The sequence below is a fragment of the Balaenoptera ricei genome, chromosome 4, assembly GCF_028023285.1.
Source record: "Balaenoptera ricei isolate mBalRic1 chromosome 4, mBalRic1.hap2, whole genome shotgun sequence".
NCBI lineage: Eukaryota > Metazoa > Chordata > Mammalia > Artiodactyla > Balaenopteridae > Balaenoptera > Balaenoptera ricei.
In genome coordinates this window covers 132,682,681-132,700,429 of record NC_082642.1, presented here as the reverse complement: position 1 = coordinate 132,700,429, position 17,749 = coordinate 132,682,681, and the positions used below count along the sequence as shown (strand labels likewise).

Here is a 17,749-nt window from a genome sequence, read left to right as displayed (position 1 = left end):
CATTCATAGCTAATAACATTCCAAAGCAGAAGTTTCCAATGCAACTCTCCACATATTCCTAATTGAAGGATAAAGGACTACTGTAGATGCGCTTTCTGGGAGTACTAGAAATAAATGTGACTTAAAGGAAAAATAAGTCTGGGACCAGCTGAAGAATAAGCATGTTTGCAAGCTGTAAATTTAACTTTGCAGCAATTCTACGTTAGCATTTATAGTCAGAAGAATGAAAAGCAGGGACACACATAGAGCTATGTACATTCATGTTCATAGCAGCATTATTCACAATAGCCAGAAGGTAAAAGCAACCTAAGCGTCCATCAACAAATGAATAGGTAAACGAAATGTAGTACACATATACAATGAATATTATTTAGCCTTAAAGAAGAAAGAAATTCTGACACACGCTACAACATGAGTGAGCCTTGAAGACATTATGCTGGGTGAAAGAAGCCGATTAACAAAAGACAAATACTGCATGATTCCACTTAAATGAGGTACCTAGAATAGTGAAATTCTTAGAAAGTAGAATGGTGGTAGGGGCTAGGGGGAGGGAGGAATTGGGAGTTAGTGTTTAATAGGTATAGAGTTTCAGTTTTATAAGACAGACAAATTCTGGAGATGGATGGTGATAATATCTGCTCAGCAATGTGAATATACTTAATGCTACAAAACTGTACATTTAAAAATGGTTAGAATGGAAAATTTTAAGCTATGTATATTTTACCACCATAAAAAGTGCTTATCTCAGTATCTTTCTATATAAGAGATCCAACATTATTTTAATTAATGGAAGAGATAAAAGGCATGGGAAGTGGGGAGGCACATAGTACCAGAGCCTCAAATTAACCCTTTGAAGGGAATGTGTTACTTTTACATTGGAGGATGACATTTTCTTCAGGGTGTGTTTCATATCTTCAGTTTAGTTAGGTAGGCCTATGATTATTTTCACTGCATTTTTCCTCCAGATTTTAGGAATATTATTGTCACCTTTGAAATCTCTTTACAAAGATCATGGTAAGTCTTATTCTCTCATTTTGTTAGTCAGCGTTCCTCATTAATTTAGAAAATTGTTCAATAAAGACCCATCTCATTTGATAATGGTCTGTGAATCCCGGGATTATGGCAGGGATTTTACTTCGTAGTAATCTCCCAGGAGAACTGTCCAAACAGCTGTGAAGGCAAGAGAGAGCTACAGGGGGCACAGCAACAGGGGGCTAAAGCTGACCAAAATGAATCTTTTCTGCTTTTCGCTGGTAAGTGTTTTTTTACATGCACCATTTATATCCTCTTTTTTATTTTATTGTATGGAATTCGGGTTTACCCTAAACTTCCTAAGTGGTATATTAATACATTTTAAGGTCTCATAAGAAAGTCCACATCAGAAAAAGGAGGAAGCATGTTTTCACTAAGGAACTTAAGCCGACTGTATTCAGAGGCAAGTAATTTACAAAATAGTATATATTTATCTATAACAATGAATAATTACTTAAAATTTTTATACTGAATTTCTAAGGGGAATATGTAAATAGTATTTTTGAGGAACTATTTTCTTCTTTTTATTATTGGGTATGAGTTTTTTGTTTTTCTTTTTTCAAAATATGCTGCATTTGGGTTACTGGTTTTGCTATGGGACATTCCTAGGAATCAAAATTTCTTCTCTATTGTTTGAGTAATGAATTCTGTTCAACGTTGGTTTGGTTAAACTACCATGGAGGCGGCTTCCTGAGTTACACAGCACTGTAAATGCAAAGTACAATAGATTAATCCATTCCTGCAGATGTGCTCATTCAGGGTATAAGCACCTCTCAAATTCTTTTTGACATTATTGCTTTTTTTTTTTCTTTAGCCTGAAGTGGATCAGTGGAAGTTAGCAGGTAGTCATAGATCTGGAAATACTTTATAACTCTAACCTGCAATTGTGACCATCTGCCAATGCTAAAAAATGGATTTCAAAAATAATTTTATTCATTTCTATATGTGTTTACAGCCGGGTACTATGCCTATTCATTGGTTTTTCAAGATGTCTATGGGAGATCCCTGTCATTTGAGGAAATAAAATGGTTTACTTTGATGTTTGTTTTCTTTCCAAATTGCAAAGAAGATTAACATAAGTGCTAGAGGTGGTGCTGACATAGGTTGTAATACCTAAACAGGAGGCAGTTTAAGTCAAGATAAGGGATTTAATCTTAGAGCATCTTGAAAAATAAAATGCAATTGTGAGTTGTGGCAGGCTGAATCACTGAGTTCAGTTTGCCTATATAGCCCCAATTTACAAAATAACTGCCAGTGCTCAACTTTGCTTTGTGCCATATAAATCTGACTGGAGAAATCCCATTTCGGGTGATTTAAGTGGTATTGTGCATTCTTTTCTAGTTGCTCTAAAAGAGCTATATGTGGTTTACATGAATATACTTCCCATGGAGAAATAGGCAGTGTAGCAGCAGAGATAATTGTGCTCTGAAATCACTCTGAATGGTACTATAATCAGTATGCTAATGTTTCTATAACATAGCATAGCTCAGCATAGTGTGGCATACACTTTGTAATCCTGCTACTAAAGACATATAACCATATAATGAGCATGATTGTCTTTCTCTGTAATATAGGGAAGAAGGCACATACTCAAAAAGGATTGCTTCAAAGCCATACCTCATGGACTCAATTTGACTGCAACTCTTTTCCATCTTTTAAAGTTATCCTTAAAAAAGTTCCTTGCTCAGAAACATATTGGATTAGGCTGAACCATCATGAACACTAACTAAAATTATGTAAGCATTCCGAAGTTTATATGTGATCAAAATTAATGATTGCTTTAATAAGAAAATGTCCACAAGGTACTTGGGAAAAAAAATCAAAACTATTTTAGGTATTTTTATTCCTTCCTGGGGAATAAATAAATAAAGTTATTTAGCGTATGGGCTCTCAACCAGGGTGTTGTGACACCCTACTGTGCTGTTATGAGCTGTGAAAAAGGGGCGGGGTTACAGTTTTTGCCAGGAATTTGTGCATAATTCAAAACATATTTTATCTGTGCCTGTAGGAATGTGAACATATGGGACACAGCATTTTAAAAAAGAGATTTAAAACTACTGATTTAGTGGGAAAATTACAGAATTAAAAAGTGGAAGTGGATATAAATATATTGACCTTTAAATCTCTAGGAAGGAGGTGATTTAAAATATTAAGCATCACATAAAGATTACCACTAAGGAAAGTCAATGAAAGAGTTAAACTTCTCTTAAGTGTAGGGGGAAATTGTAAATCTTTTAGTAAATGGGATTTTTAAGAGAAATATAAAGGCAGACTTAATGAACTACCCGTTTTGAACCAACGATACTATAAATAATCCATTAAAGGTGATTGCTATTATTTTGGATCTATAAACTCCAAATGGGGTCTATCTTTCAAAAGGGAGGCAGAAATATCCTTTTATGTGTGCCACTCTGAATCCAGAATTTTTCTTAGAGTTTTACATCATGATAAGGTTTTTAGAAAGCTTGATCATTAGAAGCAAGGTGATTTTCTTGTTGAGCTCATCATATAGTTACAGAGTTTAATTTGACTTTGTAACCCAATAAGGTTACAAATCAATTATCCCTGAACCATTTCTTCAGCGATTCGAAATGCTGCCTTTATCTTTATTTGGTTTATATATTTTATCCCAATGGTTTATCTCCATCCTTTTCTTTATTACTGTTCTACATACCTATTAAGGTAATTCTAACACCAAGTAGATACCTTACTCAGAATACCCTCTCCTTGTCTTTCTTCAAAATGGGGCTTCTAAAGTCTCTGTGCTTCTATATAAATACAGAATCATCTTATCAAGTTATATGAAAATCTTTGATAGGATTTTGATTTAAATGAATTTGAATTTTACACCTTAAGGGGAAATTGACTTCATTATGAGGTTGAGGCCTCCCATCCGCAAATATGGATAGCTCTTCATTTATTCTAATCTTTCATGGTCTTTAATGATATTTTATAGTTTTCTGTATAAAATTCTTTTTTTTTAAATTTTTTAATTTAATTTAATTTATTTTTTTATACAGCAGGTTCTTATTAGTTATCTATTTTATACATTTTAGTGTATATATGTCAATCCCAATCTTTTGCTAACTTTATTGCTAGCAGTCTAAGAATTTTGGTTGCTGTTATTATTTGTTTTCCTAATTTGTTTTTTCTGATTTATAGATACATTATTGATTTTCAGATATTGATACTGCAAATAAGTAGTTCTGCTGAATTTCTAAAATTCTGGTAGTCTGTGGTTTTTAATGCAGATAATCTGTAAGTTTTCCTCTTCTTTAGCAATTATACCATTCTCAGCTTCTCTCTCTCTTCTATAACATTGACAAGTAAAAACACTATAATGGCAGGCATCCTAGTCTTGTTTCTAATATTCATTTAAGTACCTTTAATTGCATCCTCCTGAGGTTTTTGATAAATATCTCTAATGAGGTTGAGGAAGTCCTGTCTCTTCCCAGTTTGCTGAGATTTTATCAAGGATGAATAATAATAAATCTTTCAAATGCCTTAGAATATTTATTGAAATTATAAGCTTTCTTTTAAACATGTTACAGTATATTTAAATATCGAAACATCTTATATTCCTGTATTAAACACTAACTGGCCATGGTATATTTTAAAATACATTACTAAATTTAATTTTGTTAACACTACATTTAGGATTTCTTAAAACTATAAGTAAAATTAGTTCATAGTTTTCTTGAAATGACGAGAAATATCTGTCATTTTATTTTTCTAGAATTCCTATTAATCTGATGTTGTAATGCCTCAAAATGTCCTCCACACTTTTACCCAAATATTTCATGTGTTTTCTATTTATCCTTTTATGCTGCACCCTGGGTGAACTCTTCAGCATTTGCTAATTCTTTTGAGAGGTCTAGAGTTCATCCCAATTTTTGATTATTTAATACAAATTTCTATGATTACATTATTCATTTTCAAGACTTTTTAATTATTTAGTGTTTGTTTCCTTTCTGCCTGTTTTGGTTTCATCATAGGTTATTTATTTTTAATTGTATATTCCTTTTTTATTTAGCTCTGTGAAGATGATAAATATTTTTTCTGAAATTATTTTTCATCCATTCTATGATTTTAATTTCATCTGGAATGGAAATGGCTTTATTTTCAGATTGTCAATCCAGTTGACTCTCTTTCTCAGCATTCAATCCCTTCCTGTGTTTTGGCTAATGTTGAACGATAATGCTTTTTCTCTTCTCTCTCTGTGTGTCTCTTCTCTGTCTCTCCCTCTCCCACTCCTCTCCCTTTCACCTCCATCCTCCCCTCTCTCTCTTTTCTGTCCTTCCTGGCCTCTTTACCTTTCTCCATTTGGTTGTAAGGCATAAATCTCCAGTCTCTCCGAGGCCCCAGTTAAGAACCGAGGCTTACATTGATGGTCCAGGGATCTCATCCCAAGGTGATATTTGATGTATTACTGATCCATCACTGAGCCAGCTGGCAGCTTGTTTCTGATCCCAGTGTGCCAGCTGCATTGTTGAATTTTGCTTTTCTGACCTACAGCTTCCTAGAAGCAAGAGCCCCAGCAGCTATGGATAGGAGATTTTTTCAACCTCTTTTCATAGCTGTGGATACTGCTGCAGCCCTTGGATTTCAGCACAGTTTGCTTTATGTGGAGGAAAGCTCCTACACATTACACCACCAGGCCCAAGATCCATCAAGGCCGCCCGTTTGTGGGTGGACAACTAACAGGTCCAAAGCTTAACCTCCATTCACCACTTTGTGCTTCTGTTAGGTTTTTGGTTTCCCTACATGTTTAGGTATTTAGAGCACAAATGTCTTAGGGCTTACTTAAGTCTTTCAAATTTTCCCAATAATTTGCCATGTGTTTGGAGCAGAAGTTACTTGAATTATGGAACTGTAGAACACATTGGTTGAAATTTTTAAAGGTAGACAATGTGAATGCAATTCAATCTGTACTTTGCTTATATCTTAATAAAATATATTTTTAAAGATGAGAACATTTTCAGTGCAACACTCATTGTTTAAAGCAAGAAAACCTTTTCATAATCCAGCAGACCTCTGTTTTGATGCCACCATTATCAGCCTCCCCAGTTACTATGTCTAGAAATTTTCAATATATTAAGTGTATACCTCTTTCCCTTAAGATTGTTTCCAGATGACGCCATAACTAGACCAATTCTGTCTTAAAAGGAAAAAAAAACATAAGAAGTCAATTCAGTTGAGTTTGCTTCCCAAATACAAAGGAGATTTAACATAGAAGTTACAATGGTTTTAAATGCAAACTCATACATTTTAAAATTCATTATCCCATAAAAGTATAAAAACAAATGAACAATATTATTTATTAAGATAAATACTGTAAACATTAATATGAATGCCTTTATTGTACTTGTGAAATACTTCTGCTGTTTCAAAGCATACACTGTATTCATTTCATCCTGAGAGTTCCTCTGTAAGGTGGATAAAACTGCAACTTTACAGTTGAGGAAGCTGAAGTATAACAGATTGTGTTTCTTATACAAGGACATGTACTAATTAGTACTAATTAGTACTCTAATTAGAGGGATACATATAACTAAAACCTATGACCTGACACCCAACACAGTTTATTGGTGTCCAAATAGGTCTTTATTTAGTACCTTGAACTTGATGTCTTCATCATGCTTCTTGAGAAATTGCCTCATTTTGTGCATGGCTCCCCAATGCTTAGAGTTTTGTTTGAATTCCTGGCTCTGTAATAAGTGCTAAGAATGCCTCTCTTTACTGTCTTGTTCACTGTTGAACACTGGCATACCATAAACTCGTAATCCCAATGCACGGGATCATTTAGATGGGATACTGTATAAAGGTGGGTAGATGGTTAGATGACTTTTCAATGAAAATTATCATTTTATTATTCCTTGACTCAGAAATCTCCTTATTGCAGGAGGGCTCTATGGACAGCTTATATGAGCCAGTCCCAGAAAAACAAGCTCACCAAGAGAGAACTTCTGGTAGAACTGACTCTCTTTTCTCACCCTCTGGGGAAAATGGAAACTTACACAACAATGTCTTCATGGTGAGTGAAACTTGAGTGGATCACCTCTTCTCTATTATATATTTAGAATCACTTGCGTAATGAAACCTGTTAATACAGCAAAAAGACCCTGTTTTCAGAAAGTTCTTCATTTACTTTTAGTTTCACTGTTGTCTCTTACGTGATTTTGGCTTATTAGTATGAACTACCATTTACAAAGTAGGTATTAGGTGATTATGTAACTTAAATCACTTAAACAAAAGCAACCTTATGACAAAGAAATAATTGTATTGTTTTCTAGATGAGGAAATTGCAGGAGAGAAATACAACATAACTTGTTAAAGACTATAAACCATTAAGTGTTAAAGCTGGCAAGTAAATATATACACTCCTGCATCAGCAGTTTATCAGCAGTTTACTGGTAAACGAGGTTTTTGGGGTGGATGTGGGGAACCTGAGATTTGTATAATAGCATTTGCCAGTTTCCATGGTGTGAATGCTCCTACCATGGTTGATTTCAAGCTACCAATGGTTTAATAACAGGCTTACAATACCTGAATATTTAATTATTCATTCTCTCTAGTGTCAACTCCAGCACACCTCTGGCTGCTTTAAAGTCTGTGCTAACCACTTTACTAAGCTGCTTCTTAAACTTATGGACACACACCATCAACTTACTTACAAAATATTGAGTATTACTAGAATGCAAAGGCAAATGGTTTTTGTGAATTATATTTATAATTACTAGAGGCATAGAGTTCTCCGTGCTCTGCAAAGTTGGTCCTGTTCCTGTTTTACAGTGCATGCTGTTTTCTTAGTCAGTTGTGCTGTATTTGTATTAATCCCATTCTAATAAACTTATGTAGCTTCTATTGTGACTTAGGACAATACAAAAGATCCTATGATGTCTGCAGCAAATTAAGAACTTCTCTATACTTATAGATTTAGATGTCACCTCTTAGCCTTGTAATCACACATTTCCCCAGTAACAACAAAAAATAATATTAACTACACTAGATGATGTTATATATGTAATTATCTGTGTTGATCCTTACAATAAACCTTTACAGAGGTTGAGAAAGGCTAAATAACTTTCCCAGTTAAAAAGAGGATGACCCAGGATTCAAACCCAGATCTTTTTTTGCTCTAGAGAAAGGGTTAGAGTAAAATACCTTCGAGTTTTACACTTGCCTGTACAGCTACCAGTTTTATCCTTTGGGGACTTTGAAAACTTCTTATTTTCCCAGCTTCCAGAATGTTTCTGTTTCCCAGAAACTTAGATCAACTAAAAGGTAATGTACTGTAAGTTAGTAAACAAGTTCAATAATAAGTCTCAGTAAGTAAATATAATTTTAATAATTTAGTGCAGTGGAAATTCTTCCCTCAACTCTGTATACTTTTTAATACCCAGAAGATATTGATGTTGACAGATATGCTTAAGAGGAAGCAGCAATACATTTTACATTTTAATGTGAGAGAGAGAGAGAGAGAGACCATTTACAGTGATACTGTCAATTGACATTGCAAAATGTTTGGAAGCATTTTTACTCTACAATTAAAAAGAAAAATTGAATAGGCTGAAAAGCCTGAAGATATTTCCTTAAACATATGAATTTAATAAGTATGCATGAAAAGTAAACAAGTTCATGGCCAACTGCTCTACTAGGATTGTTATCAAACTTCATCTACACTGCAAAAGTAAATGAGAATAATAAAAACATGATTTAAATTGCTACAGCTCTCTCTTTCTGTCTGTATATTTCTGTCTTTCTGTATATATAATTAAATACTGAGGTATATATATACATTTTATATATACATATATAATATATATACTCACTAATTTTAAAATATATGCATATATACAAACATAAATGTGTGTGTGTGTGTGTATATATATATATATATATATATATATACTGAAAAACAACTGGTTCAATTACTGATTCGACTATTCAATTGTTGAATTATACCAGTTGTATCAAATTATCATTGATACCTACTTTCTTCCTAATTAAAATGATTCCACAGCTTGGATAAAACAAGGTTAGTCTTTTAATAATGAAATTTAGTGATTTAGAACTTTCCTCCTGACTTTCCATCTAAGCCTCTGAAGAATGGATCCTTTTTTCCTCCTACTATTCTCACTTTCCTTTTTTTTTTTTTTTTCAAGGAAAAAAAGATTTGGACCAGTTTTAATAGAATTGGAAATAGATTCTTCTTTTGGATTAATGTTCTGAAAATACTATGAAAACATCCCTAAAGTTAATGGAGTTATTCCTCAAGTTCCAAGAGTCCTCAGCCCAAATGTATTTGTAATTTTAATTTTACTGGAGAGGAGAGGTGCTCTCAAACTTAAACTCTTTACACCCAACCCAACAGCATATCTAGTTGTTACAGTGGAAATTTGTAGCCCATACTAAAAATGTCATTTGCCACATGAATTGAAAAGAAAAACCAAAATGAAAGAAGAATCCTAGGCTTCTTGGCTTCCCTTAAAGCTATTTTATTTACACATACTTATTAGGAACTTTGCTATGTGGAAAACGCCGTGTTAATCAAAATGAGGAGTTACACAGATGGACAGAAGATGCTCCAGAGTCCCATAGAAGGTGATCAGGTGTGGACCAATCGCACAATTAAGGATAGAGAAGGCATTTAAGAGAAAGAAGTTAATGCTGGGATTTTAAATGAAGAACATCAAAAATATCTAGTTTACATTTTAATTGCAGTTCTAGAAGGCGTTGGTAATGGAGAGCTGGTCTAAAGAGCATTTGATTTAAAATGAGACTTTATTAAATTTCATAAAGATAAATAATTAGAGATCCATTTATAGTATATAGCAAAGCCAGAGAGTTTTGGAGGTCTTCTGCCAAAAAAAAAAAAAAAAAAAAAAACTAGCTATAAAGTTTCACAGAGTGAAAGATCATTCAACTAAACAAACATGCTGAAAGAAAATAGACTAACATACTAGCCTCACTAGAGATTGACTACTTTATCATTACATTGGTTAAAATGTAGGCTGTTACTCCTTGATTCTCTACCTATTTTAGCACCTCTTTATTATGTCTGAAGCTAATAAAGGATCTTGAATTAGAAAAAAAGTAAGAACATAAAATGTTTGTACCTCTGCCAATTGCGATTAACAGGATCAAGCCTGAATTATCAGGCTTGCCATCTATATTGATTGAAGTTAGCAAATAATTGTCAATTTTCCACTTCATTTTGTATCTCATAAATTAAATTGGTAAGATATTTGAAGCTTTTCAAAAATGAGCTTAAATGTGGAACAGGGGAAATGTCTCTATTACTTGTATGTTGCACAAATATTCATTCAATGACTACTGAATGAATGGATCAGTGAAGGTTCATTAATCAAGCTAAAGAAAGTCTTAATAATGGAGAATGTATGATGCAGTGTCATACGTGAGCTCTGGAGCTGCGCAGATATGAATTCTCATTCTAGCTCTGCACTTACCAGCTATTTGACTTGGGAAAGTTGCTTAAATTCTCTAGACCTCACCGTCCTCTTCATAAAATGGGGAGAACAGTCCTAGGTATGGATTCAGCCTAGTTCAGTTTCAGAGAAGAGCATTCCTTCTTGCTACTGAGCACTGGGGTTAGAAGGGCAAATGTGTCACGGTAGAGCTGCGGCTAGAACTACTGCCCCAGGCGGCCTGTGTGTGTACTGCCCATGAGCTAAGAACAGCTTTTACATTAAAACAATTTTTTTTTAAACAAAAACAAAAATAGAGGAGACCATGCCATAGAAACTCTATGTGGCCCACAGAGCCTAAAATATTTCTATCTGACTTTTCACGGAAAAAGTTTACTGACCCAGGGAGTGACATTTTTAAAAAGAGAAACAGGTGGAAATTTATTTAATAATGTATTTAAGCAAGTATATCTAAAAGATTATTGTTTCAACATGTAATTATTATAAAAAGTTAATGATATATTTTATATTCACACTTAGATTTTGAAATCTGGTGTGTATCCTATATATCTCAATTCAGATGCTAAAGTTTCAATGGTTAAAGTGAATCCTGCTCCTAATGAAACAATAAAAATTGTGTATTTTTGATCCAGCTTCAATTTCGAAATTAAAATTAAATTAAATTAAAATTTAGTTCCTCGATCGGACCAACCAAATATCAATTGCTCAATAGCCATATACCGCCAGAAATGGCTAAAATGTTGGACAGCATAGAATTAGAGGCTTGAATTTGCTGGTCATGTTGAGGCATCAGAGTAACCAGATAATACCAATCCCCTACTTTACTTAGGGAAATATAAAGTATAAAAATACTTGAAGATGAACACTTAGTTATATACTTTTAGGAAGAGACAAGACCAGATGGAACAAGTATATTAACCAATGAGGAGGCTGAGATTAATGACTTGTCTGAAATGAGGGATGGAGTCAAGACTGCAGCTCTGGCTTCCCAAATACTAATGTTCTTTGGCCTTTCTGTCCCAAGCATGTGTGTGTGTGTGCTATGCATGTACGTCTATGCAAGAGTTAGAGAGAGTAGGAGAGGCTGAGTGTGAGAATATGTTTTGGGGAGATGAGAAGTGAAAAGGAGGGGAAGATAGGAAGATAAAGAATCCAACCTTTTTATATGTACATTAAATACAATCTGATTGATATATATATATATGTATGTGTGTATATATAAATATATATGTATATATAGGACATAGCAGAGAGAACTTGAGATGGGCAATGAAGTTAATAAGTTTATTCCTGCTCCCCAGGTAGCTGAGAACTGTGTATCCTTGAGAATGTTTTTGAACTTCTCTAACCGTATGTTTTCTGAGCAATAGAATATGGATAAAAATGTGTGTCTCTTGGTTTGTAGTGAGGATCAAATGTTAAAACAAACGTTAAGCACCTGGCAAAATGCATGTTAATGTTCATTTTCCTTCCTTCTACAACCCATCACACCAGGGCAGAGTGATCCTTTAATTTAATATCCTTGATTAAATGACTTTAAGTCAAACTCTCATTTGAGCTCGTTTTAAAATAACTGTTCAAAATAATTTGTAATCAACACTCCTTACTTAAAAGCATTGATTTTTACCAGGCTGAACAAGAAGAAGCAACAGGGTTCATTGTTAACGTGCATTAGAAAACCCAAGATTTTTATCTCCACAAGTTGCCTCAAATCATGAACACCCAGCTTGAGTGCAATGTTTGACATTCATTCCTAGATTTCCTTCCATGTGTAAATAACAGTAAACAAGAAAATCTATCAATCACGGTGGCTCTTGTTAGCCTCATTTATAATTCAGGTGCTGGTTTTTTTGGGGGGGGGGTCCATTTTAACTTAAATATTTTAAAACACAAGTTTAATTTTTTAATGTACTCACATTCATCAACATTCTGCACTGATAAAAAGCACTGGAGAAATCAGTTAAATTGTTCCCAGCTACCAGATGTTAATAAGAGCGTAATATAGCAGATTCATAGTTTTAAAGACAAATGGTACAATACATGTCTAACAGTTGGTTAGAGCTCAGCACTAATGAGGCCAAGGTCAAGGGTTTCATCCCTCCTTGGCCAGTTAGTTTTGCTCTCTTCCATAGCCACTGGCAGGATCCATGACCCAGCCTGCCATCTTGGCTGTGAACGCCATTGATCATTAAGGAATCTGGGTTGGAGGATGAGGTGGCACCGGCACAAAACCATTACCCGCTATCGGAAGAGTGATTGAAGGGAAGAACAACCCAGCTGATCAGTAGTTCATCTGCCCACGAAGATTTTCCTTCACTATAATCAGTCTTCAGGCGACTAGTGCAATTCTCGGCTCTCAACTTAGGAGAATTTATGGGGCCATGGTAAGGACATTAAGAAAGAAAACTGAGTTCTTGCCCTGTCTTTGTTCCTAAAGAGCGCTGAATAAGTCATTACACTATCTGGTTCTCTGTTTCCACCTCTATAAGATAATAGGGTTAGACTAGATGGTCTCCAAGGTCCCTTGCTGCTCTAAAATGGTTCCATGTGTACATTTTAAATTTTTTTGGAAGGGGGAGTGTTTTCTAACCTAAAACACTATTATTTTCCTTTTGGAACTGTGGAAGGCAGACTTTTAAGATGGCCTCTAATGAACCCTCTTGTATAAATCAGGGCTCTGTAGAGAAATAGAACTGATAGGATGTGGATAAATAGAAAGAGAAATTTATTTTAAGGAATTGGCTCATGCCAGTATGGAGGCTGGCAGGTCTGAAATTTGGAGGGCAGGCCAGCAGGGTAGAGACTCAGAGAAGGGCTGATGTTGTAATAAGAGTCAAAAGGTAGTCTAGAGGAAGAATCCCTCTTCCGTGGAGGAACTACAGTTTTTTTGTCTTAAGACCTTCAACTATTGAGATGAGGTCCAGCCACATTATACAAAGTAATCTGCTTTACTCAAAGTCTACTGCCTTAAATGATAATTTCACTTGGTGTTTGACCAAATACCTGGGTTGTGTGGCCAAGCCAAGGTGACACATAAAATTCACCATCACATCTGCCTTCTGGTGTTTACGTCTTTATGTAATACTCACCGTTCTTTGTGTGAGACTTGATTCCGATAGAATTTGGCAAAGGGGATAGGAAGTCACTTCCATGATTAAGTTATAAAAGACTATAACTTCTGTCTTGCAAGAGGACTGTCTCTATTGCTTTCTTGCTTGCACGTTATGGTGAAGCAAGATCCCATCCAGAAGAGGCCCAGGTAGCAAGGAACCAAGAGCAGCATTCAGCCTACAACCAGCAAGGAACAGAGGCCTTCGTTTCAACAGGCTTCAGAAAACTGAATGCTGCCAACAATCACTGAGTGAGCTTGGAAGAGGAGACTCTTCCCAGCTAAGCCTTCAGATGAAACCTCATACCTTTGGGCCAATAACTTGACTGCAAGCCTGAATCAGAGGACCCGTTTAAGTCACGCCCATATTCTTGACACACAGAACCTGTGAGATAATCCATGTATATTGTTTTAAGGCATTCCATTTTGGAGTAATATATTGCATAGCAATAGATAACTAATACAGGACCTAAAATTAACTTGATAAGTTACTGATCAGGATTAATTTGAAGATAACCAAATCCATGTTAGCTAATTTAAGCAGAAAGAAATGGATTACAGCTTAAAGAAATCTCAGAATTGTTGGGAGGCTGAAGATAGATACTCTAGCCGAACTTGCAGAAATTACTGAGAAGCACACTACAAAACTCGCCACCCCCAAGAGAGTTGTTGCTTCTGCCACCATCAGGAAGTGTCCAAATCAAGAAGCTACTATCATAGCAGTAGGCTCCAGAACCACACTATCTCTGCTGAGATTTGCTACATTAAAAATAGATGCCCACACCTTATCTTTTCTCCCATGCTAGTCAGTTTTGAATCAGTGTCTTAAGTTTGCCCATGTGATGGATAAGACCTAAGCCATATATCTCATCCTAGTAACAATGGGAGTCCTTTCTCTCTCTCTCCCTCCCTCCCTCCCTCTCTCTTTCTTTCTTTCCCTTTCTCCTTTCTCTTTTTTTCTCTCTCTCTTTCCTTCTTTCCTTCCTGCTCTCCTTCCCGCCTTCACTTCTCCTTCTCTTTCTCCCTTCTTCTTCTTCTTCCTCCTTCTACACATCAAAAATATCTAGAGAATAAAATAAGACACTGTGTAATTAAATGCTGTATTATAAGTATCAAGCCCAACTTCTACAATATTTCTCAGAAGGAATTTCAAAAAAAAATAATGTAATAGTCAGGAGCACAACATTTGGGGGTCAAATAAACTTTATAAAAATGCCAGCTTTGAAATTTACCAGCTACGTGATCTTGGACAAGTTCCTTAAATTCTTTAAGCCCAGTTTCTTCTCCTATAAAATGAGGAAACTGCTTGTTATTCTCATTCATTATTTGAGAATAAAAAGTGACAGTGCAATTAACATTATTAGCACAGTGGCAGGCACAAAGTAAATGATCAATAATGTGTTATGACTAAGAACATGATAGTGGTTTGTGGTTTAACAGTGCAAGTTCAGTGGAGAAGGTGAGATTTAAGCTGGGCTTGAAAAGAAAGAACTACAGTTTAAAATGGTGAAAGGAAGGTAAGACATTATCCCTGCACATTGTCCTAACATCTTCCAGAAAAGGCCTTAAAAATCACTTAGAGCCAAGTGTCTTATAAATGGATAAATGGACACTGAAATGTGACATATCTTAGAATAGGTGCGTAATGAAGTCAAGGTAGGTGACTCCCAGGTTGGTATTCTAAACACTCAGCTGCATTTCTTACTTGCCTCTGAACTATTAAAATTGGGAGCTCTTTTGTTCTGTCTCCATATTAACGTCAGCATTGACATACCTATTAATAACATAGACACTAAATGAAGAAAATGAGACTAACAATGGCATCCCATAAGCTAGGTCTTCATCAAACTATGAACAAGAGGAGTCAGTGTCAAAACAGTGCATATAATCCTTTTCTTGATTTCTAGATTGTGAAATGACTCATAACAAGTTGACATATAAAACATAGATCACCTTCATTAAAAACACTGCACTTTTCTTTCATTTTTATTTTTTACCCATTATATCTACGATCACATACAGCTATTCTTCTGCCACCAATTCATATGTGAACACTTTCTGTTGGTTTTAATTAGTTTCCTCCCATAAATAGAAACTTATGTTAAAATAAAATATAATCAATAGATTATGAGGTTAATTATGCCCTATTCTCTTTTTTATTTCCTAAGTTCATGATATAATTACTAATTGAATCTAATGAAAGCTATGGTTATCTCTTTATTCATGTTTTAAAGAAAAAGCTGTAAAGCAAAAAAGCCCATTCCCATTTTAATTTTCTCTTAAAACCTTTTGTCATCCCTACTGAATTTGGATTGAAATATTGTAGATAAGGAAACATGGATTGTTTTTACTGGAAGAGATTTTCAAGTTCTTGTTCACTATTGATGTAGAGACAGTTCTGAGAGGGTTCTTGGAACTGGCCCAGTTTAGTAGCATACCTGGGAAATCAAGCCAGGTTCTGGAGTGCCAGTTCGGTGCTTTTCCACTGTAAAGATGGAAGTTGATATTTTTATACATCTTATTTCCTATCACACTTCTTGCAAGTTTGTTTGGTTTGCTTTTGTTCCATTTGTGGCTATGAGGATTAAATAAAATAATGATATACGTGGCAGGCAACATGAAATCTCAACATTAGTTGTCTTTCCCCTTTCTAAAACCTTGTGTAAATATAATTTCATAAGTCAGAACACATTTAAGGATACTTAAGAAAGTTCTAAAAAATGATAAAAATGAACTTATTTACAAAACAGAAACAGACTCACAGACTTAAAGAATGAACTTATGGTTACCAGGGGGGAAGGGTGGGAGGGAGGTGTAGATTGGGAATTTGGGATTGACACGTACACACTGCTATATTTAAAATAAAATGCCTTTCCATGAAAAAAAAAAAGGAAGTCTGGAAAAGAATCTTTTTGAAAAGGAAGAATCTTTTATAATGCAAATAACCATCCTCTAAGTAACCTATTTTGCCATCCTGGATATTTATAACACTGTGAGAGGAGTTGGTTAGTTCAGGATTGATAGAAAGCTCACTTGGCACACCAGTAGACGAATGGCAAAGTTCTATGCAATTTACCAGCTCTGTCCCTCATGGATTAGATACAGTACCCGTGCATTCTCCAGACACTACAAGCTATAAGATCTGCCCTGAGATGATGAGCCTTGTTGGGATGCCATACACCACCTGCTTCTCTTGGGGAAATCAGAATTCATTAGCGTATAGGGTTATTACTCTTTGACAGAAGCTGGATGGGCTGGCAAGAAAGTCTATTTTTCCCATCACAATGAGCTGAAGTTGCTTCTGCTTCTTCTTCTTCATTGTATTCTCATGGCAGGATAAAATCTGTTTTCCCTGAGAACCATAATTTTATTACAGTAATATACTGGGGGGTCTCCAATGTGCAGTCTCTCATCTAAATTCAATGATTCCTGAAGTGCCCATTTTTAATTAAATGTGCCGTCATAAATTACTGGGCATTCTTTGATGATGATGATGGCATTCACAAAATGATTAGTGTCTTCAAAACACATCAATATACTGTCCAAATAATACTAACATATACACACTACTATGCATAAAATAGATAACCAACAAAGACCTACTGTAAAGCACAGGGAACTATACTCAATATTTTGTAATAACCTATAAAGGAAAAGAATCTAAAAAAGATTCTTACATATATATTCTTTAGTTATATACATAACTAAATATAACTGAATCACTGTGCTGTTCACCTAAAACTAACACGACATTGTAAATCAACTATATTTCAATTAAAAAAAAGAATTATGTGCAAAAAATACTAAATTATTCTTATTAGTACTTTGATAAAACTGTGCTTTCTGAGTTTTTTGTTTAGTAGTGGCATATAGTATTACATTTCTCTAGCCACTCTCTCTTCTGGCCAACAGTTCGTTTGTGGGATCTCTGATCTAGATGACAGGTAGATTTTGTATCTGTGTAGTCAAGTATTGAAGTAGCATTGTGTACTCATTAAGGCATCAGGCATAAAATCCCAGTTTTACCACTTACTAGTTATGTGACCTTAGGCAAGAATTTGACTGCTCTGTGCCTCAGTTTATTCATGTGTAAATTGAAGACACATAACTGTATAAACCTCACGGGATTGTTGGGAGGATTAAATGAATTACTCCATGT

General features: G+C 34.9%; 1 protein-coding gene across 1 annotated transcript in view; it reads left to right on the top strand.

Moving 5' to 3' along the window:
* The first annotated feature begins 1,214 nt into the window (after positions 1-1,214).
* The window catches only part of SAMSN1 (SAM domain, SH3 domain and nuclear localization signals 1), a 130,509-nt gene continuing 113,974 nt past the window's right edge, over positions 1,215-17,749 (top strand). The window contains 2 exon segments of the mRNA XM_059922226.1: positions 1,215-1,253; positions 6,935-7,066. Of these exon segments, the coding sequence (XP_059778209.1) occupies positions 1,230-1,253; positions 6,935-7,066 (156 nt within the window). The 5' untranslated portion in view covers positions 1,215-1,229.